We start from the raw sequence: 25,474 nt of genomic DNA, 5'->3' as shown, positions 1-25,474 counted from the left end.
AACATTTCACAGACCTGCTGATATCATTAAATAAGGCTATAGGGGAAACTACTTAGCACTGCAAATAATACAAAGGATATATTCAATTTTAAAAATGTGAATCCATAATACATAAAATTATCTCAAAATTAAATGAGATTAACAACAAATTACATGCTTATGATAGCACATGCGAAACTTAAGCATGTCTCCTATGCGACATTTTATTTTAGAAAAAACATGAAGAAATTCACTGAAAAGTCATCTTCTAAATAAACTACATTGAAACTAGGTAGTAAGGCAGTATTATTTCTACATTGAGTAGATAGGTTTAGGAAGAAAAGAGAATTGAGAGAGAAACAAATAAAACAAAACTAGATTTAGAACCTATTTAAATCTGAATAAACCTGACCCCAAGTAAATCATTTCACAAGATTATGACTCAAATTCCTTCTCTGTAATGAGAAATTAAATCCCAAATAATAAAACCAAACTAGCTCTCTGGGGGAAAAAAACCCCATAGAGGAGCTTTCTTATAATACTATAGGACCGGAACTATATTGCACTAGGCCAGCAGTTCATCTACAGTTTCTGAATGTACTTATTTGATTCTTTTGATCACATAGCTGCAATTATTACTTGGGGGGGAGGAGAGTTTATAAAAATCATGAGAAATAAGAGTGTTATAGAAAAAGAAAGTAATCCTAGAATTCATAGTAAAATTTAGCATTACATGGTGAATAACTGCCAAAGTGAAACCTTTTAAACACACTGCATTACCAAGCAAAAAACTCATATTATTTCAACATACTACAGATTCAACCTTATATTTGGTATGCCACTATCAGCAGGAATTTATCTGACACATGTCTGCATATGTAGGAACTTGCATATGTATAGGAATAGGACATAGTACACAGAAGAATAAAAGATTAGAAACTTGACTATCCACTAATAGGACTGGTTCAATAAATTATAATACATAATTCAACAGAACCTGAGTGGTCACTAGAAAGAATTAACTGCTGTTGCTCCTTGGTGTTTCAGAGGGTTAAGGATCTGGCATTGTCACTGCTGTGGCTCTGGTTACAGCTGTGGCATGGGTTTGATCCCTGGCCTAGAATTTCTGCATGTTTCAGGCACAGCCAAAAAAATAAAACATGGAGTTCCCGTCTTGCCACAGCAGAAATGAATCCAACAAGGAACCGTGAGGTTGCTGGTTCGATCCCTGGCCTCGCTCAATGGGTTAAGGATCTGGCATTGCCCTGAGCAGTGGTGTAGGCCGCAGACGCAGCTGGGATCTGGCATTGCTGTGGCTGTGGTGTAGGCCGGTGGCTACAGCTCTGACTGGACCCATAGCCTGGGAACCTCCATATGCCCGCAGGTGCAGCCCTCAAAAGACAAAAAAAAAAAAAAAGCAATCAAAAGAAAATATATTCATCATCAGTTTAAAATACACATATACACACTCACAATGCCCCCCTCTATCTTAGATGCTAGGTGGCAACTACATAAAATCAAACGTTAGGAGTTATATCACTGAACATTTCTAGTTAACAGCACTGTGAAAGAAGATACACACACACACACACACACACACACACACACACACACAGAATGTAAAGCAGAACAGAAACAAAGAAAGTTGAACCAACATACCTTTTCCTTTCCATTTAACCTTTGCAACAGACTGGCTAAAGTCCACATGTATTCTTCTGTCATCTATAAGCACATTGTCCATTTTGAAGAATGCTTTCTCACAATCTTCTTCCTGACAGTAATTATAAAAACTCACGCATAAATCTTTACAGAAAAGACTTCTGCAGCAAGAACAAATACTGAAATCACAAAAAGTTTCTTGTTACTAAAATTAAAGTTTGAATACTCTGTACTTAGTACTTATTGGATAACAGATTGTGGGCCCATGATAACCAAAGTCTGTGTCACGTAAGAATTCTTCTGTCACTAGCGTCACAAACCCTGCATCTCCATTTCCGACAATATGAAGACTAGAAATGACATTTCACCCCAGCACTGGTCAGTTTTCTCCTAGATTCCTGGAAACTTATTTTTTGATCTGCTCACACCTGAACTAGAAACAATTCAAAGAGAAGCAGATAAAAAGAACTAGTTATAATCATAGTTATTTACGATGTATGTCAATAATTAAATGGATTATAAACGCCAAGAGACAAAGCTTTAACATCTTGGAATCTACATCATTTAGAACATCGTCTGGCACATGGCAGGCAATCAAGGCACATTTGATGAAGCTGACTGATTACCTTGAGGCAGGCGTAATTCCATCACTGTGCCATTTCCCCAAGAGAAAGTTCTCAGATACTTTTTTTAAGAGGATAATATTTGCAAATATAATAATTTACTTGTACCTAAATGATAGTTAAGGAAACACTTCAAAATTTAGTTTAAACACAACATTGTAAATCAACTATATTTTAGTTTTTAAAAGCCTAGATTAAAAAAACATATGGAAATGCATGCAAAGGAGCTCCCACTGTGGCTCAGTGGTTAACGAACCCAACTAGTATCCATGAGGATGCAGATTCAATCCCTGGCCTTGCTCAGTGGGTTAAGGATCTGGCACTGCCATGAGCTGTGGTATAGGTCGCAGATGTGGCTCAGATCCTGCATTGCTGTGGCTTTGGCATAGGCTGGTGGCTGCAGCTTTGATTCAACCCCTAGCCTGGAAACCTCCATATGCTGTGGATGTGGCCCTAAACAGACAAAAGACAAAAAAAACAAAAAAATAAATAGTGGGCACTTAAAAAAAAGGAAAGAAAGAAAGAAATGCAAAGGACAAAAATATCCAAGACAATCCTCAAGAAGAACAAAGCCGGACTCACACAGCAGATAACAAGACATTTAAAAGACATTTTAAAACTCTGTAGTGGGAGTTCCCATTGTGGCTCAACAGGTTATGAACTCGACTAGTATCCCTGAGGATGTGGGTTTGATCCTTGGCCTTGCTCAGTGGGTTAAGGATCCAGCACTGCCACGAGCTGTGGTGTAGGTCACAGATGTCGCTTGGATCCCACGCTGCCATGGCTGTGGCGTAGCCTGGGGGGTGCAGCTCTGATTTAACCTCTAGCCTGAGAACTTTCATATGCCACAGGTGGGGCCCTAAAATGAAGGAAAAAAAATGTAGTAATTCACACAATTTTGACAAGTGGTGCAAGGATAGACAAAGAGACCAGGGCAAAAGTATAGCATTCAGAAACAGACTCCTTAAAGAACATTTAAGGAGTTCTCTTATGGGGTATCGGATTAAGGATCTAGCATTGTCACTGCAATAGCTTGGGTCACTGCTGTGGCATGAGTTTGATCCTTGGCCCAGGAACTTCCATGTGCCATGGATGTGGCCAAAAAAGAAAAAAAAAAAACACTTAAGTGGCAATAAATATATGAAAAGGAGCTCGATCAGGAAAATGCAAAATAAAACCACAATATGATACCACTGCACAACCAACAGAATGGATAAAATTTAAAAGACAGACCATACCAAGAGTTGGTAAAGACATAGAATAACAGGGACTCCCATACACTGCTAATGAAAATGAAAATTAGTGTAACCACTTTGGAAATCTGATTGAAATTCTCTCCTAAAGCTTTTCCTACCCAGTGACCAAGCAATTCACTCCTGGATATATAGCCCCAAAAAATGCATACATTTGTACACTGAAAGACATGACAGAAAGTATAGTAGCACAAGCCAAAACTGGAAAGGACCCAAATGACCATTAACAGCAGAATGGAAATCTATTTAATTTTATATACACAATGAAATATCATCCATCACTGAAAATTAACAAAAGGTTAAAAGCTACATACACAAATCTTACAAATGTAACACCAAACAAATGAAGCTCACACAAAAACACAATGGGTTTATACTGACATCAAGTTTAAAATTGGACAAAATAAATCTATGACATCAGAAGTAACAGCAATGGGGAAGTTTTTAGAAGGGGACACAAGGAGGGCCTCTGGGATTCTGACAATTTTTTCCTGCTAATGTTTTATTTCTTGACCTGGGTGGTGATTTACATGGGCATATTAATTGTGACAATTCATCAAGCTGTTCACTCTTGAGCTGTGTATTTTCTCTGTATATGTGTGTGTGTATTTTTTTTTTCCTTCCTGGCCACACCCATACCCCATGGAAGTTTCTGGGCCAGGGATCAAACCCACACCACAGCAGCAACCTGAGCTGCTACAGTGACAATTCACGATCCTTAACCTGCTGTGCCACAAGAGAACGCCTCTGTATGTATTTTATTCTTCAGTTTTAAAACAGTTTTTGATCAGATTATCCAAAGCATAAAGAACTTGCCTAACATGCAAAAAAATAAAGACTCAGTGATGAACACTTACAGAGAGGCTACCACTCATGAGACTTATGAAGCAGAATAACGCAGCTAACTTGATTTGCAAGAAAAGAGATCTAGCAAGATCCTTCTAAAACTGAAATGTTGAAGCATGATAAAGAATTCATAGATTCTGGCACCACCCTATGCTCCAAAGTTGACCTGAACTAAGGATTCATGGAAAATGGTTTATCTGTAGAAGAACGAGAAACATAGGCAGCCATTATTCTATTTTCCATAAACAAAACAAAATTGTTCGTAAGCAAATAAACAATATAATCTATTGTTCGTAAGCAAATAAACAATATAATCAATGATGGAATGACACTGTCAAGTCAACAAAGTATTCATAGCAAACCAGAGGTAGAGATCCCCTTTTTGCTGATCCCAATGTACCTTATAAACATTATTTCTAGTATACCTGGCATAGTGTCTAGCTACAATTTGTTAGGTGTCTCTCTTCCTCAATCCTCCATTAGTCATCCTGTACTCCTAGGACCTACTGCAGTGCCTGAAATATAGAAGCTGTTCGAAAAATGCTTTGGAATAACTATAACTGAGAAAGAGCTATTATTGGACACACATCAGCTGCATAAAGAAACAGTATAGCCTAATATAAAGGCTAAAAGCATTGAGACAGAGTCAGATGTATCTAAGCTCAAATCCTAAGGGCATATACAACCTCTGTATTTATCAGATGAAGACAAGTGCAGAGAAGAAATAGAGTTGATATGAATGTTCCTAATCACTATATGTTACATTTAAATTTGATGTTTTCTGAAAGAATTACACTAAATTTGAGTATTAGCAATATTTTTAAATCGGAACAATTTTATATACACAGATAGTAATTAATATTTGTTACATAAAGTATCAATTGAGTTATTAACTATTTCTTTAAAAATAAAACATCAGGACCAAAGGCTATGACGTCTATCAGGGGCATGATTTTAAATAAGTCACACTTCCACTGTGTGTCTCAGTTTACTTATTTGGAAAAGGAGGACAGTACCTTTCTTACAGAGTTGTGAGGATTAAATGCAGGTCAAATAGCATAATGCTTGTTTAAAGAAAGTTATTTTCATAACATAAGCCATAAATACTATCATAGATCTAGAACGTACCATCTAATCCAATATTCAAGTTTTATTTATAAGGAAGATAATGCCTAGAAAGAAGAATTCTAAATAAACTGCCAAATGTCATAGACTAGTAGGTCAGCAACAGAGCTAAGATTAATATTTAGATCTTAACACCCAGTATGGTTCTTTCTCTATTACTCAATTATACAGCTACCTAAAGAGCACTAAAACTTTATTTACAGGAGTTCCCGTCGTGGCGTAGTGGTTAACGAATCCGACTAGGAACCATGAGGTTGTGGGTTCGGTCCCTGCCCTTGCTCAGGGGGTTAACGATCCGGCGCTGCCGTGAGCTGTGGTGTAGATTGCAGACGCGGCTCGGATCCCGCGTTGCTGTGGCTCTGGCGTAGGCCAGTGGCTACAGCTCCGATTCGACCCCTAGCCTGGGAACCTCCATATGCCGAGGGAGCGGCCCTAGAAATGGCAAAAAAAAAAACAAAACAAAAAAACAAACAAAAAAAACTTAATTTACAGAATGTTAAAGACTTTACCTAAAACTTTAAAATTTTAAAGATACATTCAGGTAGGTTGAAACTGAACCCGAAGTAAAGGTACATACGTTAACATTAACAGTAAATTTATCCCCTATTTGAATATAATAAAGTTATTTTTCTCGGGTGCTGAGAGGGCAAACTAATTTTCTAATCTTAGAGACTAGAGAAAGTTCTATATATTTTCACACTTTAATACCACAGAAGAACAAAATACATACAAACTCAACATATTCATACTTATGACCTACTTTTTCAAATTCAATAAACGCGTAACACAGGGATTCTCCAGTCTTCCAATCCCGAATAACTTCACAACTGAAAGAAAATTTATAAAAAAGTGACTGAAAATAAAAAGCATTTTCAAAAATAAAAACCAAAATAACCCAGTTATTAAATTCATAGAATTCTATTTCTCCAAATTTCAATAATAATTATTTTCTTTTAAATATCTCACCAGTCTAGTAGACAAATTTTCTAGATTCTACTATAAATGCCCTATCTAGGTCTACAAGCATAAATTGCCAAACAATAAAGAAAGAATAAGATTAAAATATTTAATTTTCCTTTGGCAAAAGGAAATTACTTCTAAAAATTCTTTAAATTATAATTGATTTCAAGTTCAAATACGGATGAGTTATAGACTACTGTAACTGTGGAATAATATATGCACATACATATATATATGCGTGTTTAATAAATTTACTTTTTTGTCTTTTGTCTTTTTAAGGTGGCAGCCATGGCATATGGAGTTTCCCAGGCTAGGGACTGAATTGGAGCTACAGCCGCTGGCCAACACCACAGCCACAGCAACGCCAGATCTGAGCAGAGTCTGTAACCTACCCCACAGTTCACAGCAACACTGGATCCTTAATCCACTGAGCAAGGCCAGGGATTGAACCCGCGTCCTCATGGATACTAGTCAGGTTCGGGTTGTTAATCACTGTGTCACGACTGGAATGCCTTAGTAAACTTATGATTTGGAGTTTTTGAATTTTAAACCAAGCTCAAACTTAATCTCATTAAGTATAGCTATTATACAGAACTAATCCCTCTTAATAACCAACTGAAAGGGCCAATAAGGTGGAATTTAAAGGAGCTGGCTTAATCCTTTTTCCTCATGTATCTTAAGTCTCATTTTAAAAACCTGAAATAAGGAGTTCTCACTGTGGCACAGAGGTTAAGGATCTCTGGTCTCTGCTCAGATCACTGCTGAGCGCAGGTTTGATCCCCTGCATGGTGCAGTGGGTTAAGGATCCAGCTTTGCTGCAGCTGTGGCATAGGTCACAGCTGCAGCTCAAATTCGAACTCTGGTCTGGAAACTTCTGTATGCTGAAGGCAGGGCCAATAAAACCAAAAACAAAAACAAAGGAGTAGGCAGGGAGAATGAAGAAGATAGGACAGAAATAGAGGTAAGTCCTCATCTTCCTTAGCAGGAGGTCAGTATATGATGTCTACAATTTAAAAATAAAAACTAGGAGTTCCCATAATGGCTCAGCAGTAAAGAACCTGACTAGGATCCATGAGGATACAGGTTTGATCTCTGGCCTCACTCAGTGGGTTAAGGATCTGGCGTTGCTGTGGGCTATGGTGTAGGTTGCAGACGTGGCTCGGATCCTGAGTTGCTATGGCTCTGGCGTAGGCCAGCGGCTATAGCTCTGATTCAACCCCTAGCCTGGGAATCTCCATATGCCGAGGGAGTGGCCCAAGAAATGGCAAAAAAGACAAAAAAAAAAAAACCTGAGTCTTCACGGTCAGGTTCGTTACCGACGAGTCACAAGGGGAACTCCAAATCACTCAATTTCTACACACAAATACAGACACATTTACATACATATTTTCTTCCCTACTGTGCAGCGGTAAAACTTATCAGTACAAAATTCACCTGGAGTTCACACTCAAAAAATGTCATTAGAAAAATTCTAATACCTAGTTTTCCTAAATTTTTAACTAATGCTAGAGATTACCTTCTTATTGGCCCAAATCTTGAGAATATTATCTCCAGATCTTCATCTGTGGTCACTGGATTCAATTTACACACAAACAGCACATTTTCGGGAGGTTTAATATCTGCATCAGGTAGGTCTCCCACCTAAATGATAAACAAGAATATAAATCAACTTATTTATTTAATTCCTATTCTAAATACCTTATCCAAGCCCCAATGCTGATTTCTCTAAATATCTTAGTTTACATTATAAACTGCAGGCTCAGAAAAAGAAATCTAAATAGATTTCAAAATTCAAATCTCCAGTCTTCCTAGCAGTAACAGTACCAATAACCGAAATATTTACCTGACCCTACTTTGTGTGAATACCATTCTTGACACTTCATATACATTATTGCCAATTCTTAAAACAACCATGCAGTTTCCATTTTAAAGAGGAGTCAAGTTCACAGACATGGAGAACAGAATTGTGGTTGCCAACGGGGGAGGGGAGAAGGAGTGGGATGGATTAGGAGTTTGGGGTTAGCAGATGTAAACTACTAAATTTAGAATAGGTAGACAATAAGGTCCTGCTGCATAGCACAGGGAACTATATCCATCTCCTGGGATAAACCATGATGGAAAATAATATACAAAAAGAATGTATATGTATGTATGACTGAGTCGCTTTGCTATACAACAGAAATTGGCACACCATTGTAAATCAACAATACTTTAAAAAATTAAAAACAAAACAAAAACAAAAAAAGATAAGTAAAGTGAAATTCAAAAAGTTAAACAACTGGGGTTCCCATCATAGCTCAGCGGAAACTATCTGACTAGTACCCATGGGGACACAGGTTTGATCCCCAGCCTCGCTCAGTGGGTTAAGGATCTAGCATTGCTGCAAGCTGCAGCATAGGTCACAGATGTGGCTCGGATCTGACACTGCTGTGGCTGTGGTATAGGCCGGTAGCTGCAGCTCCAATTCAACCCCTAGCCTGGGAACTTCCATATGCCACAGGTTTGGCCCTTTAAAAAAAAAGCCTCTGATAGTAACCTAATCTTCTTTCTCTTATAAGTCACTTGCTCTTGCTGCTCAGGTACTCAAAGAACTTTCTCTTAGGTCCAGTAATTTTCTTAGAATTTGCCATGGTTGTTCTGGGTCAACATTCTCAGATAACACAGTGTGCTCACTAAACTGTGCATTTTTAATTTTTTTTAATTCAGTAAAGTTTTCTTGAGTTGTAGTCTTTAATATTTGCTCCTTCAGACTAGTAATGCTAACGTAAATTTTAAAACAGATGATGAATCTGAAAGCACTATAAAAGAGTAACAGGAGTTCCTGTTGTGGCTCAGTGGTTAACGAATCTGACTAGCATCCATGAGGACTCAGGTTCGATTCCTGGCCTCACTCAGTGGGGGAAGGATCCAGCGTTGCCATGAGCTGTGGTGTAGGTCGCAGACATGGTTGGGATCTGGCGTTGCTGTGGCTGTGGTTAAGCCAGTGCCTACAGCTCCAACTGGACCCCTAGCCTGGGAACCTCCATGTGTCACAGGTGTGGCTCTAAAAAAAAAAAAAAAAAAAATAGAATGACGGTAGTAAAAACTTAAATATTATCTATCCATTCCAACATTTATTGATTATGTACTATGTGGGAGGTATGCCTATTCCACAAAAATAAGAAAATAAAGCAGAAATTGACACAGCACTATAAAAAAACTATACTGTAATAAAAATTTTTTTTAAAGGATGAAAGAAATGAGGAATTCCCACTGTGGCCCAGTGGATTAAGACTCTGACTGCAGCAGCTCAGGTCATTGCAGAGGCATGGGTTAGATCCCCAGCCTGGTACAGTAGGTTAAAGGATCTTGCATGGCTGCAACTGTGATGTAGGTCACAGCTGCAGCTCGGATTCAATCCCTGGCCCAGGAACTTCCATATCCCACAAGGGCAGCTGTAAAATTTTTTTTTTTGTCTTTTTGCCATTTCTTGGGCCGCTCCCTCGGCATATGGAGGTTCCCAGGCTAGGGGTCTTCGGAGCTGTAGCTGCAGGCCTACGCCAGAGCCACAGCAACGAGAGATCTAGCCGCATCTGCAACCTACACCACAGCTCACAGCAACACCGGATCCTTAACCCACTGAGCAAGGCCAGGGATCGAACCCACAACCTCATGGTTCCTAGTCAGATTCGTTAACCACTGCGCCACGACGGGAACTCCCATAAAATTTTTTAAAAAAAGAAAAAAAAGAAAAAAATGCCCACGAGGTCAACTAATCATCAACTGAGTAACTGTTCTCTAAATCACTTCGTATTGTTAGTAACACAGAAAAGGAGGATATTTAAGAGTGCTCAATTTCTGTTCAAGTTTGTTTTATCCTGTAACTACTATTCCACTATTTAGTCTCAATACTTGAGATATACAAAGAATTAGTCTTTAATACACTTAAAATTCAGTCCAAGAGACAATCTTTTAAGATGAGGTGAGTATAAACAACTAAAACCCAATTACCATTTGTAAGCTAGACACTCACTTCCCATTTTTTAAAAAGGCACTTGGCACTATACTGATAGTGGAATCAAATTTGTTTACTTTTGCATGTTATTATATCATATAAAATTTAATCCAGAAAAAACTCTCAGCTAAGCTTTTAATATTTTAAGACTACCAAAATGCCAAAATTAAACTCACAGTGAGCATGTATTTAGTATACTGCTGAACAACTATTTGGACAAAGTAATTATCTTACCATTTCTAATAGAATAGCTTGAGTTTTGGCCTCTTTTTCTGCCTTTATTTCTTCTACTTCTTCAGCTGATCTTCCTTTGAAATCATCAATTTCTTCATCTGCTCCTATTCGACCACTCTGTAAGACAGATAAATCACTCATATATTTAAAGAGTAGAAAGAACTAAGAAACATTATGCTTTATTCTTAGTTCCATCAAATGTGTATTTGTTTTACAAAGGTGAAACAAACTTACAAACCTCTGAAAAATGATTAAAATTAATTCAATAATACTAGACAGACTAAGCTTCTAATTTATTTTTAAATCAATAAACATTTACATAAAAACTATCTGGTATCCAACTAAGTGCTGAATACAGAAGATAAATGATCTTAGAAATTAAGCACCAAATCCCAACCATAAAGATAAATTCAGCTTTGAGGAAGTCCCATAAGAAGAAATTTATACCTTAAAAAATCTGAGAGAAAAGTCTACATTATGCCATAGAAATTTCTGGGTTCTTGCCTGGCTCCAGAGAATCCCCAGTTGAAAAGTTCCTTCACAAGATGATAACTTAATTTAGCCTTAAACTCACACCCCTATCGAGAGTTAAGAGGTAAGAGAAACATTTTCCCAAGATGTTCATATAAGTTTCCAGAACTAAGTTTGTTCTAGTGGAAAGGAAACAGAAGAAAGTCTATTGGGGAAATAAAAAGATAGCTAGAAAAATGAGTATCTCCATGGAAGAGAAAAAGAACTCTACACTTGTCCTAGTATTACTGATGAAGCAAGATAATCATGCTGAAGAAATGTTTTAATAAGCTAAAAAGCAAAAGCTATGAAAAGCATTTATATGTATGTACATTCAATCACAAAAAGATTCTACTTACATCTAGTTGTTCCCTTGTGGGTTCTGGAGATCGATCAGGAATTAATAAATCAGGAGGATCATCAAATGGATCATCTAAAATCACTGTATGATTTATCCTTACGAAATAAATCCAAGTCAAATGTTACTTTTGTTATTTCAGAATATATGTTTTGTTTTTTATAGAAACACAACAAATGTCTTAAGTATCTTTAATGCCAAAAGCCCCATATGCTATTTTATTTTATTTTATTTTTATTTTTTGGTCTTTTTAGGGCTGCACCCTCAGCATATGGAAGTTCCCAGGCTAGGGACTGAATCAGAGCTGCAGCTGACAGCCTATGCCACAGCCACAGCAACACCAGATCTGAACCACTTCTGCAACCCACACAACAGCTCGGAGCAACGCTGGATCCTTTAATCCACTGAGCGAGGCCAGAGATCAAACCTGCATCCTCATGGCTACCATTCGGATTCTTAACCCACTGTGCCACAATGAGAACTCCCCCTCACATGCTCTTCAATTTTACTGCACAAGGATATTATTAGAATATATGTTCACAAGGCGGGGGGTGGGATGAATCTGGAGTTAAGAGATGCAAAGTATTGCTTTCGGAATGGATAAGCAATGAGATCCTGCTGTATAGCCCTGGGAACTTTAGTCACTTATGATGGAGCATAATAGAGGATAATATGAGAAAATGAATGTATATATGTATGTATGACTGGTCACTTTGCTGTATAGTTGAAAACTGACAGAACACTGTAAACCAACTAAAATGGAAAAAATAAAAACCATTTAAAAAATCGTGGGTTAAGGAGTTCCCGTCGTGGAGCCGTGGTTAACGAATCTGACTAGGAACCATGAGGTTGCGGGTTCGGTCCCTGCCCTTGCTCAGTGGGTTAACGATCCGGCGTTGCCGTGAGCTGTGGTGTAGGCTGCAGACGCAGCTCGGATCCCGAGTTGCTGTGGCTCTGGCATAGGCTGGCGGCTACAGCTCCGATTAGACCTCTAGCCTGGGAAACTCCATATGCCGTGGGAGCGGCCCAAGAAATAGCAAAAAGACAAAAAAAAAAAATTGTGGGTTAGGATCTGGCATTGGAGTTCCCATCATGACGCAGTGGTTAACAAATCTGACTAGGAACCATGAGGTTGCGGGTTTGATCCCTGGCCTTGTTCAGTGGGTTAAGGATCCAGTGTTGCCATGAGCTGTGGTGTCAATCGCAGATGCGTCTGGGATCCTGCATTGCTCTGGCTCTGCGTAGACCAGAGGCTACAGCTCCAATTCAACTCCTAGCCTGGGAACCTCCATATCCTGCCGAAGTGGCCCTAGAAAAGGCAAAAGACAAAAAAAAAAAAAGGATCTGGTGTTGCTGTGAGCTGTGGTATAGGTCGCAGACGTGGCTTGGATCCTGCATTGCTGTCGCTCTGGCATAAGCCAGCAGCTACAGCTCCAATTAGGCCTCTAGCCTGGGAACCTCCATATGCCACAGGTGTGGCCCTGGAAAAAGACAAAAAGACAAAAAACAAACAAACAAAAATAAAAAATAATGAATATACTTTCACAATTACTGTTACTGTTTTTGATTATTCGATGTTACATTTATTACTATGCATTATGTTAAGATATAATATAAATGTCTAAATTTTAGTAATTTTGTCATATCTTTCAATAATCTGCATTTTTTTTTTTTATTTTTTGGCTGTCCCACAGTGTATGGAGTTCCCAAGCCAGGGATCAGATCCAAGCTGTAGTTGTGACCTAAACTGCAATTGCAGCAACCCCAGATCCTTAACCCACTGTGCTGGCCCAGGGGTGGAACCTGTGTCCCAGCACTCCCAAGATACCACCAATCCCATTGTGCCACAGTGGGAACTCCAATAATCTGCATTTTTTAAAAACTAAATTAAAGGATTCATAATTCCACACAACATAAGCAATTATAATTAGTATTTTTTTAAAAAAGGTCTTCTCTATTATAAAGATTCTTATAGTCTTGTATTAATTCTTAGTTTAGAATTTTCCAAAAACTAGTCCTACATATGCCATCACTACTACATATCAAACATCATGTATTAAAACATTCTAGTACATTCATTGGAGTTCCCCTTGTGGCACAGTGGAAACGAGTCTGACTAGGAACCATGAGGTTGCAGGTTCGATCCCTAGCCTCGCTCAGTGGGTCAAGGATCTGGTGTTGCCGTGAGCTGTGGTGTAGGTCACAGACGCGGCTCGAATATGGCGTTGCTGTGGCTGTGGCATAGGCCGGCAGCTGTAGTTCCAATTAGACCCCTAGCCTGGGAACCTCCTTATGCTGCAGATGCGGCCCTAAAAAGTAAAAACAAACCAACAAACAAAAACATTCTAGTACGTTCAGAGAGTAAATTTTAACCACACCTGATATCCTGATATGGTACAAAGTCCTTGTCAACAAAGGTCTCATTAATTTTCTTAATTATGTCCATGCCTTCTGTCACCTCACCAAACACTGTGTGAACACCATCAAGGTAATCGAGATTATCTCCTGTAGTGATAAGAAACTATATAGAAAGACACAGAGTAAATACAAATACATACATATAATTCAAGCTGAAATCAGTTATACACTGACAAACAAATATACAAAAGATTCTACATTAAACTTGCATGAATTCTCACCCACTTGTTACCAATACTAAGTAAAAGGCACAAAGCTTAAACATAAAATATTAATAAATAGGCAGATGCTCTCCTGATTGTCTAAAATGCTTGACAAACCAAATCCAGTTTATTCGCATATAAACTATAAGAGAGAAAAAAAAACATCTACCCTAATGGGGCTGCGGCGACAATGAATGAAATGAATGAGAGGCATTCAACATGACCCGTTTTGAAATGAGTAATAAATGCTAAAAGGAACTGGGTCGCAATGTGGACAGTGATGATCCACGAATGACAGGACTGTACCTAATGTTATTTTCTTTGTGCTTTTCTGTATTTCCTAATTCCTCCCAATAGGCATGGCTTACATTTAAAAGAACAAAATATTAAGGATTTGTTTTAATATAGGAAAAAATAGTGTAATTTGTTTTCAAATATCTTTGATTGAAATTCTCTCCTTACTGGATAGTTTAAAAAGGCAATTTTTGTAGGTTCCCTCCAGCAAAACTCATCTCCTCAACCATTTCCTAACCTGAGATCCATGCTGATCAACTGCCATTGTTCACCATGGACACAGTGCCTTTCTTCTTGTGCTTAATTCTTGGCACTTTTTCAGCCTCGAAAAAGCTTGCTTGATCACCATAGAGTTGACTAAAATACATATAATAAGGATATACAATATAAGTACTCTCCACATGAAATACAGAAGTACTAGGATTATATCAGGGCACAAAGGTTAACATATAGGGTTATCACTTCTTTATAGAAATGCCACTATGAGTCAAAACATTCCTTTGTTGTTGTTTTTGTTAGAGACATTTATGGAACTTGGGGAAAATCCCGTATTTGAACCATATTTTATTTTATTTTTTTATGGCCACACCTGCAGCATATGGAAGTTCCCAGGTTAGGGGGTAAATTGGAGCTGCAGGTGCTGGTCTACACCACAGCCACAGAAATGCTGGATCCAAGCTACATCTGTGACCTGCACCACAGCTTGCAGCAAAACCAGATCCTTGATCCACTACCGAGGCCAGAGATCCAACCCACATCTTCATGGACACTAGTGGGTTCTTAAAACCCACCAAGCCACAATGGGAACTCCTGAACCATATTTTAAAATGCAGATTGAAATATGTTAGTTAACACTATTAAGAGGCAATTCTATTTTTACTCATTTAAAAATAAAAGAACTTACCCAAAAACAGACTCTCCTCCACGGCCAGTCCCTGTAGGATCACCGGTCTGTATGATAAAATCCCTCTACAACACATAGAATACTTTGTTAATTCACAGTTTTACTGGACGGTTCCAACAACAAAGAACATGACTAATATCCACCAACTCACCTGGACATTGTGAATAAGGCAATAATTGTAATACTTTATTTTGCACAACTTCAGGAAATTCAAGCAAGCTGAAAGAAAGTAAATACTAGATATATCACAGTAGTCCACAAATACATTTTTTTTGTCTTTTTTGCTATTTCTTTGGGCCGCTCCCGCGGCATATGGAGGTTCCCAGGCTAGGGGTCTTCGGAGCTGTAGCCACCGGCCTACGCCAGAGCCACAGCAACGTGGGATCCGAGCCACGTCTGCAACCTACACCACAGCTCACGGCAACGCCGGATCCTTAACCCACTGAGCAAGGGCAGGGACCGAGCCCGCAACCTCATGGTTCCTAGTCGGATTCGTTAACCACTGCGCCACGACGGGAACTCCCACAAATACATTTTTAACCAAATAAAAGCACAGTTAGTATAATTTATTTTCTAAACTATCACATAAATGGTCAAATGTCCAAAGCCATTTTAAAAAAGGTAGAAATCCTAGGAAAAAGTAATATATTTTAAGTTATCTTTTTTATTCTCTTTTTCTTTGGATTTCTTGTGCATCTAAGCCATACAGGAAACCGAAACTTAGGTGGGATAAGCAATCCTTTATTGATGGATTGATTTTGTAAAGAAAGGACACACTAAAGAGAACACCACGATGGGAAAGGATCTAGCAGAGTCTCTCAAAATGGGTAGAGATAACATAAATTAGAGAAAATAAAATATCTGGGACCATTTTTTTAACAATGATTAAATAGCTCTTCACAAAAATTCCTACATTTATCGTTGTACTAGCTTTCTGAAATAAATCCACTCATTTATCCAATAAATACTGAATATCTTCTAGATACCTGGCATTGCTGTTAAGTCAAATGTCATTAAATTTTGGTCTCTGCCCTTACCATGTTCATAGTTTGGCATAGAGAACAGGCTCGTGGTTGCCAAGGGGGAGGGGGAGGTGAATTGGGAGTTTGGGATTAACAGATGCAAACTATTATACATATAGAGTGGATAAACAACAAGGTCCTAATGTATAGCACAGGAAACTCTATGCAATGTTCTGTGATAAAGCGTGATGGAAAAGAATATAAACTAAATATATGTGTAAGAGAATCACTTGCTCCACAGCAGAGATTAACATAACACTGTAAATCAACTACACTTCAATTTAAAAAAGCAAAACAAAAAATCCCAAAGATAATGGGACTAATTTTGATGAATAATAAAGATCTTTATTATCATAAATCCCTTAAAAAAAAAAAAGCAAGTTCATAGTCTGGTTGTAGAGAAACATACCAACACTCAAAGCACTTAGCTAGAAATCAAACAGACAGATATATGAGGCAGTCTCTGCTCTCAAGGAGCTTACCCTAAACTTGCATCCTTACACCTGAACACAAATAGTTACAATATTAGGCATAGCTGCTATATACCATTTATGCACTTAAATACCACAATGTGGTTTCTAAAAATGCCACAAGAGTGGAAAAGAGATTGTTTCTGCCTGAAATGAGAAGACCTCACAGAGGCTTAAGGTAAGCATTACAAGACCTGGATTGGCAGAGAGTAGGGAGGGGGTCGAACTGAAGCTACAGCTGTCGGTCTACACCACAGCCACAGCTACATGGGATCAGAGCCATGTCAGCGACTTACACCACACTCAGGGCAACACTGAATCCTTAAGCCACTGAGCAAGGGCAGGGTTGGAACCTCCATCCTCGTGGATACCAGTGGGGATACTGCTAAGCCACAACAGGAACTCCTTAGAATGGAATTTAAATGTTTGGGGGAAGGTCCTGAAGAGTAGTCTAACACCTATAAGGCTAGTCTAACATCTATAATACTTCAGTATCACAGAGTAATAGAGAATTAAAAGGCTGGAGAGGTAAGATGGGGCCAAGTTATTGGAGAGTCTTGAATGTCAGGCTTTTGATCAATTTTCTAGAAAAATATACTTCCGGGATTAGTGTCAAACATATAGGAGTAGTCCTTTAACTGGAAAACAAAACCAATGGGTGTAAGCAATGATCAACAATGGCTGTCAAAATCTTTAGGTGACAAGCTAATGGGAAGACTATAACAGACATATCAGGTAGACAGCCTGAACCTCTAACCAATTTTAACATCACAAAAGATCCAACCAGACAGCAAGTGCCTCTCGAATGTGATGCAGTTGATAGTACAGACCACCTTATATGAAATACTCTTACCAAAAACATTTCACCTGAATTTGCTCAAGACTCTTGATCTAAGCAGCCATTAATGAGAAACAGAAAGGAGAGAAGACTACATTAAGAGATACAACAGGGATATAATCTGTCAAATCCAAAATGAGGAAAATTCTACAAAACAAATGATCCACCACTCTTCCTCAAAAATTGTTTGGGGGGGGGGAGGAGGAGTGGGGAGGACCCTAAAGATGAAAAGATATTTAAGAGATACAAACAACCAATATAATATATAGCCTTTATTTGGATCCTAAACCAAATTACAAAATATCCTTTAAATATTTATGAGACATAGAAAAATATGAATGATACTAAGGAATCATTGCTTATTTTTTCAGATGTGTGGTTATATCATCTTTTTAAAAAACTATCTTTTAAGGAGTTCCCATCATGGCTCAGTGGTGAACGAATCCGACTAGGAACCACGAGGTTGTGGGTTCGATCCCTGGCCTCGCTCAGTGGGTTAAGGATCCGGCATTGCCATGAACTATGGTTGTAGGTCACAGATGTGGCTCGGATCTGGCATTGCTACGGCTATGGTGCAGGCCAGCAGCTACAGCTCCAATTTGACCCCTAGCCGGGGAACCTCCATATGCTGTGGAAGTAGCCCTAGAAAAAGGCAAAAAGACAAAAACAAAAAACCAAAAAAAAAACTATCTTTTAAGATACAGCTTTAAGTAGTTACAGATTAAATAAATGTCATGTAAAGGACTTGCTATAAAAAATCCAGTGGAGGTGGGGTATAATGAACGTATTCACGACTGTTAAATGAAGCTGACCATCAGCACACGGGGTTCATTTACATGATTCTTTCTACTTTTGTGTATATTTCAAGTCTTCTATAATAAACAGTAAAAAAAAAAAAGGAAACAAAAGAAGGGAGAGAAAGGGAGGAGAAAAAAAATAAGTCTGGATATTTTTACTATAGATTAATAGTTACACACAAAAGAAGGTATCCAATCTCATGTTTACTGGACTTATGCTTTTAGTGTTCCAAGCTATCTTTGCAGAAACTGCTTGTCCATTCCATCTGTAATTAGGTGGAATAACTCTACGTCCCCTTGTTTCTCACAGTTCCACGGGGAAAGGTCCACTCATTTGCCAGGTGCTGCTCCATATGGAGAGTGTCAAATTCAAAAGGAAGCAGAACCAAGAGATGAAAACCATAATTCCCCATAAGATCCTGCCAAGCATTGTCCTCCCATCCTTAAAAGCTTTCCCCAATAACATGAGGCAATCAATTGTTTTCTTTAAGCCAGTTTAGCTGAGTTTCTATCACACACACAAAGAGTCCTAAGGCAACATATATATTTGCATTACTCCATATGAGCCTTTAGTGTGTGCCCTCAAAGAGCCAGGCACTGCACTAGGTGCTCAGGATACAGAGCTACTTAAAGCACAGTCCCTGCTCTTTTAGAGTGACATTCTTGAAAGGGGACCAAGGCGTGCAAATGATTCCAGGACAACAAGTAAATGTATAACAAAATATGTGTTGTATGATTTATAAAGACCTGAGACTGAGCAGAAGAAATGGATCTAACTCTACTTAAGGACACCAGAGAGCTTCACAAAGAGATTATGCATGACCTGAGATTTGAGTAAGCAGGAGGTTTGCCAAAAGGAGAGAAATGTAGGGTAGAGGCAACAGTATGAGAAAGCATGGATGTGTGGTTGAGTGCTGTGGGGCTTTTGGGATAACTGAGTGTAGGATATAGTGTAGTGTGTCAGGAGGCACTCCTGGTGCCCTATTGAGGCCTGTTTCATCCTCTTGATAGACTGCATTCCATGGGGACAGAAACCCTGATTGTAACTAAACTCCCTTGGTCACTCTGATACATTCTCCACAGTGCTGCCCTATTATCTTCCTACACAGGAAGTGTGCCCTGCCTCAATCTTGCTTTTAAACTCTTCAAAGATTTTGATCATCGGTAGGGCACACAAGGCTGTTTCACTAACTTAGAAAGGTCTATGACCAGACTCGCAGTCTGCCATTCCACCGTCAAGCCACCGATCTACTTGCTATTTCCAGAAAATTCCAAGCAAACTGTTAAGAAAACCCTCGATCCCACTCATCTTTGAAAGAGCTGGTTCAAGTGTTCTGCCTTCTTTGCTAGCTTCGCTTCTCCCCACCCCCAACCAGGAAGAAAGACTCCCTCCTCTGGTTTTCCATGGCAACTTACACATTCTTCCACTACAACACTTAAGAATTAAATAGATTGCCGGCGCCTACTTTCCCCCAATGGAAAATTAGACCCTCAACGGCAAGGCGCCCTCCCGGGGCTGGCACAAAGTCCCGCATAGTGGGCGATCAATGAGTGTTTGCTAAGGCTTGGTGCAGCTCTTCCTCCAGCCAGGAGTGAGTGCCCACACACAATGCTCCTAGCCCGTCCTCCCTGCCTTCCTCAAGATTTACCGATTACACACCAAGGAATACCAGTTGCGTTCCTCGGATTTGTAAAACGCAGTAGAAAGCCACAAGAGCTATGGGCACTGTACATGCGCTTGGCATTACACACACACACACACACACACGGATTTAATAACCACAAGTACTCGCCACCCGATTAGCAGGACCAGATGCGGGAGAAGGGATGCTCCTCAAAAACATTTCTCAACCAAGGCCCGCTAATAAAACAGCCCGGTCGCGGGGACCAGCAGCCCAGAAGCTCGAACCAGTCCTCGCCGGGGACTAGGCAAAGTGGGGAAAGTGCAAAGTGGGGAAAGGAGATCGCGGCCCGGCGAGAGTTGAGTGTGCCCGGGCCTCACCGCGCGGCCGCTCCTCCGTGTACAAGTCGATGACGACGTCGCCCAAAGTGGTCTCCAGGAGAAACCGCCATGGCGCCCGATCCTCTGCAACCAGCGCCTGGAGTGACAGGAATAGCCCGACGTCATCTACGCCACGCGTCACCTTCGGCGCGACGCCTTTTTTACGTCATTCCTCCGGCGACACCGCCCCTTCCTAGAGGCTCTCTGGAGGCAGGTCTGGTCGATGCCACGCCCAACCTGGCAGAGCCCTGGATCCCCGCCTCTCGCGCGGCCCTTTTGAAAATCCTTGGGAGCTGGAGCGGAAGCCTGTCACTCAAAGGGCTCCTCTGAAGGGTTTTGTACCCCTTTTGTGACCATCTCAAGAACGGGACGGACATTTCTTTCAAGCCGTTCTGGCTGCCCTCCGTCGTAGCCCGAGGGCGACTCTGGCTTCACCTTCCCTCGCCTTATTGGGACATCTGCCCTCGGTTTCTAATCGGCCTCTTTTTATTGCCTTGAATCAGGCCTGAAATGTACAATTTGCTACCGAGAAAGATGGTTAGCAGGGAGTTCTTCCTGGCTAATCTTATGTAGAGCAGAGAGTGTACCTGTTATGCAGCAGGTCGTGGGTGGGGTCCTTAGTGCAACAAGCTAAAAATCATAGGCTTCATTCAGTCCTTTATCTCTACTGCTTTTATCAGTACTCTTAACGAAATAAAATTCACATTTTAAGGCAAGACAAAAGTTTAAACAAAATTCTCTGCCCTTTGGCTTCCTCCCTCCCCTCCAGTGTGCGCTGTGCATTAAGCAGACCCCGCCAATGGGAGAAATTCCTGCTCAACCATAAAATCAATTTTTCTTCTTCTGGCACCAGCCATGAAACTCCTTAAAAGATCACATTCCTTTCTCAGTCCCCTAAGGGGTAATGATGACCCACTCACCTCACATGTGTAGCCATATTTGGTGAATTTTATGTACAATGCCAATATATCATCTCCATTAAAGATAGAGATTGGTGGAGTTCCCTGGTGGCTCAGTGGGTTAAGGACCTGATATCACTGCTGTGTCTCAGGTCACTGCTTGTGATGTGGGTTCAATTCCTAGCCTGGGAAACTTCCACATTCCTGGGGCAAGGCCAAAAAATAAATAAATAACTTGAAGATAGAGGCTTCGTACAAAACGGACTGGTCAGATGACCTAAGGAGATACCCGGCCACATTTAATGGAAGTCCTTAGCTTAAGTACTTACTTAAGACCATATTAATGTTACTAACTATATTACTTGTGCCCTGCCTTTTTTTTGGGGGGGGGGGAGTGGGGAGGAATAGCTATATTGCTTTGCCAGGCAAAGGAGAGTCACATCAGGCTAATGCCTCAAAGACTGTGCCTCCCTTAGGAGATTGGGAGGTGGTTTCATAGTTTGGGAAATAAGAAAAGAGGACTGAAGATAAGGATCAGGGTAGAGGCAAATTGCATTGTTTTCAAAGTTGGTGTTCAGTAGTTTGGTGGTCTTCTTTCTGGAATAAAGACCCCTTCATTAACATCTTCCTTTTGTTGGGGGGTTTGCTCCCACACACAGGGCTTACAGAGCTTTTTTATCTGCTTGTTCATTTTCTGTCGCTGCTGGGGCTGAAGAGTGACTCTCCAAACATGTCCACCGCCTAATCCCCCACCGTAAACTCCTGGTGTCTGGGCTCACTGAGGTTCAGTTTCTTCATGCCTCTGCACAGAAGGAATTCAGTGAGAGACAAAGTGATAGGCAAAGATATAGATTTATTAAGACAGGATGCTTGTGAGAGAGGCCCTGCCTATTTTATAAGATTATTGTTTTTTGCAAAGGATTAACTAACCCTCCAATTAAAAATAATGATGGGGAGTTCCCGTTGTGGCGCAGTGGTTAACGAATCCGACTAGGAACCATGAGGTTGTGGGTTCGGTCCCTGCCCTTGCTCAGTGGGTTAACGATCCGGCGTTGCCGTGAGCTGTGGTGTAGGTTGCAGACGTGGCTCGGATCCCACGCTGCTGTGGCTCTGGCGTAGGCCGGTGGCTACAGCTCCGATTAGACCCCTAGCCTGGGAACCTCCATATGCCCCGGGAGCGGCCCAAGAAATAGCAACAACAACAACAACAACAATAGCAACAACAAAAAAGACAAAAAAAAATAAATAAAAATAATGATGGGAGTTCCCGTCGTGACGCAGTGGTTACGAATCCGACTAGGAACCATGAGGTTGCGGGTTCGGTCCCTGCCCTTGCTCAGAGGGTTAACGATCCGGCGTTGCCGTGAGCTGTGGTGTAGGTTGCAGACGCGGCTCGGATCCCGCGTTGCTGTGGCTCTGGCGTAGGCCGGTGGCTACAGCTCCGATTCAACCCCTAGCCTGGGAACCTCCATATGCCACGGGAGCAGCCCAAGAAATAGCAACAACAACAACAAAGACAGACAAAAAATAAATAAATAAATAAAAATAAAAATAAAATGATGACTAGGCGACTTGAAATGATTGATCAAATATACAGTTCTATAAAATCAATTATTATAACAGTATGACTCTAGATATGAGAAGAAGCATCAAGAGAGAACCATTTCCTCGACCATAGAAGGCTAGTAACACAGGTGATCCAGAAGATTTGGGGTACTGTTAAAAGGGTTTCATCCAGTAGTGGATGGGATTTTACATAAAAGGCATTCCCGTTGTGGCTCAGTGGGTTAAGGATCTGATGTAGTCTCTGGAAGGATGCAGGTTTGATCCCTGGCCTCATTCAGTGGGTTAAGGATCTGGGATTGACAAAAGCTAAGGAGCAGGTCACAGATGCAGCTCAGATCCAGTATTGCTGTGGCGTAGGCCTGTAGCTGCAGCTCCAATTCAACCTCTAGCCTGGGAACTTCCATATGCTACAAGTGCAGCCATGAAAAGAAAAAAAAAGTAGAAGAGAAGCCATAAAATGGGAGAATATTTTTGCAAATGAAGCAACTGATAAGGGATTAATCTCTGAAACATACAAACATCTCATGCAGCTTTTCATCTAAAAAGCAAACAACCCAATCAAAAAATGGGCAGAAGATAAAAAGATATTTCTCAAAAAAGACAGATAGCCAAAAAGCAAATGAAAATATGCTCAACATCACCAATTATTAAAGAAATGCATGTCAAACTACAATGAAGTATCACCTTACACCAGTCAGAATGGCCATCAACAAAAGCCTACAAACAATAAATGCTGGAGAGGCCATGGAGAAAAGGGAACCCTCCTACAGTGTTGGTGAGAATGTATATTTGTGCAACCACAATGGAAACAGCATGTGAGTTCCTTCAAAAACTAAATATAGGAGTTCCCGTCGTGGCTCAGTGGTTAACGAATCTGACTAGGAACCATGAGGTTGCAGGTTCGATCCCTGGCCTTGCTCAGTGGGTTAGGATCCGGGGTTACCGTGAGCTGTGGTGTAGATCGCAGATGCAGCTCAGATCCCGTGTTGCTGTGGCTCTGGCATAGGACAGCAGCTGCAGCTCCGATTCGACCCCTAGCCTGGGAATCTCCCTATGCCATGGGAGGGGCCCAAGAAAATGGCAAAAAGACAAAAAAAAAAAAAGCTAAATATAGAACTACCCTATGGTACTGCAATCCCACTCCTGGGCTTATATTCAGAGAAAACTGAAATTTGAAAATATACATGCACCACGATGTTCACTGCACTTCTATTTACAATAGTTAAGACACGGAAGCAACCTAATGTCCATCAATAGGGAAATGGATAAAGAAGATGTGGAATATTACTCAGCTTTAAAAAGAACAAAATGGGAGTTCCTGCTGTGGCACAGTGGTTTAGAATCTCACTCTAGCAGCTCAGGTCACTGTGGAGGTACAAGTTCAATCCCCAGCCTGATATCATATGATATCACTTATGTGTGGAATTTTTAAAAACAATACAAGTGAACTTATTTACAAAACAGAAATAGATTCACAGACATAGAAAACAAACTTATGGTTATCATAGGGTAAGTCATGGGGGAAAGGATAAATTAGAAGAATGGGAATCACAATACTACTACCTGATAATAACTAATAATAATAATACACAGTACTGTATAAAGTAGATAATTTATAAGGACCTACTGTATAGCACAGGAAAATTTACTCAATAGTTTGTAGTAATGTATGAGGGAAAAAAGAACGGATATGTGTATAGGTATAACCAATTCACTTGCTGTACACCTGAAACTAATACAAAACTAAGTCAACTATGCTCCAGTAATTTTTTTTTCTTTTTCTTTGTCTTTCTTTCTTTTTTCTTTCTTTCTTTCTTTTTTTTTTTTTTCTTTTTAGGGCTGAACTTGTGGCATAGGGAAGTTCCCAGGCTAGGGATCAAAATTGGAACTGCAGCTGCCAACCTACACCACAGCCACAGCAACACAGCATCTGAACTGTGTCTTCGAACTACACCATAGCTCTCGGCAATGCCAGATCCTTAACGCACTGAGCAAGTACAGGAATTGAACCCACATCCTCATGGAAAATAGTCGGATTCTTTTCCACTGTGTCACAATGGGAACTCGCTCCAATAAAATATTTCAAATGTTTCTTTTCTTTTCCCATAATCTACTGCATTGCTATCTAATACTGAATGATGTTTCACAAAAGATAGCTATAATGGTTAATTTTATGTCCACTTGATTGGGCTAAAGGTTGCCCAGAGAGCTGGAAAAGTACTGTTTTGCATGTGCCTGTGAGGATACTTCTGGAAGAGATCAGCATTTTAATCAGTAGACTGAGTAAGCACGATTACCCTCACCATTGCAGATGGGCATCGTCCAATCTCTTGAGGGATAGAAGAGAACAAAAAGGCAGAAAAGGGGCAAATTTGATCTCTCTGCTTGAGCTGAGATTCATCATTGCCTGCCTTTGGTCATCAGAACACCTGGTTCCCTGGCTTTCAGACTCAGCCCTTCAATTCTCAGGCCTTTAGATTTGGACTGAATTATACTACATGATTCATGGTTCCCAGCTTG

General features: G+C 40.1%; 1 protein-coding gene across 1 annotated transcript in view; it reads right to left on the bottom strand.

The window, feature by feature from the left end:
- PPIL4 (peptidylprolyl isomerase like 4) overlaps positions 1-25,273 on the bottom strand; it is a 43,996-nt gene extending 18,723 nt beyond the window's left edge. The window contains 12 exon segments of the mRNA XM_047769121.1: positions 1,639-1,750; positions 6,246-6,312; positions 7,962-8,086; positions 10,674-10,790; positions 11,543-11,639; positions 13,920-14,062; positions 14,695-14,712; positions 14,714-14,813; positions 15,361-15,425; positions 15,512-15,579; positions 20,490-20,615; positions 25,258-25,273. Of these exon segments, the coding sequence (XP_047625077.1) occupies positions 1,639-1,750; positions 6,246-6,312; positions 7,962-8,086; positions 10,674-10,790; positions 11,543-11,639; positions 13,920-14,062; positions 14,695-14,712; positions 14,714-14,813; positions 15,361-15,425; positions 15,512-15,579; positions 20,490-20,615; positions 25,258-25,273 (1,054 nt within the window).
- Positions 25,274-25,474: the final 201 nt, after the last annotated feature.

Source organism: Phacochoerus africanus, chromosome 2 (assembly GCF_016906955.1).
Source record: "Phacochoerus africanus isolate WHEZ1 chromosome 2, ROS_Pafr_v1, whole genome shotgun sequence".
In the NCBI taxonomy this organism is placed as follows: Eukaryota; Metazoa; Chordata; class Mammalia; order Artiodactyla; family Suidae; genus Phacochoerus; species Phacochoerus africanus.
Note: the sequence above shows the minus strand (reverse complement) of the source record. Positions and strands in the feature narration are given on the sequence as shown.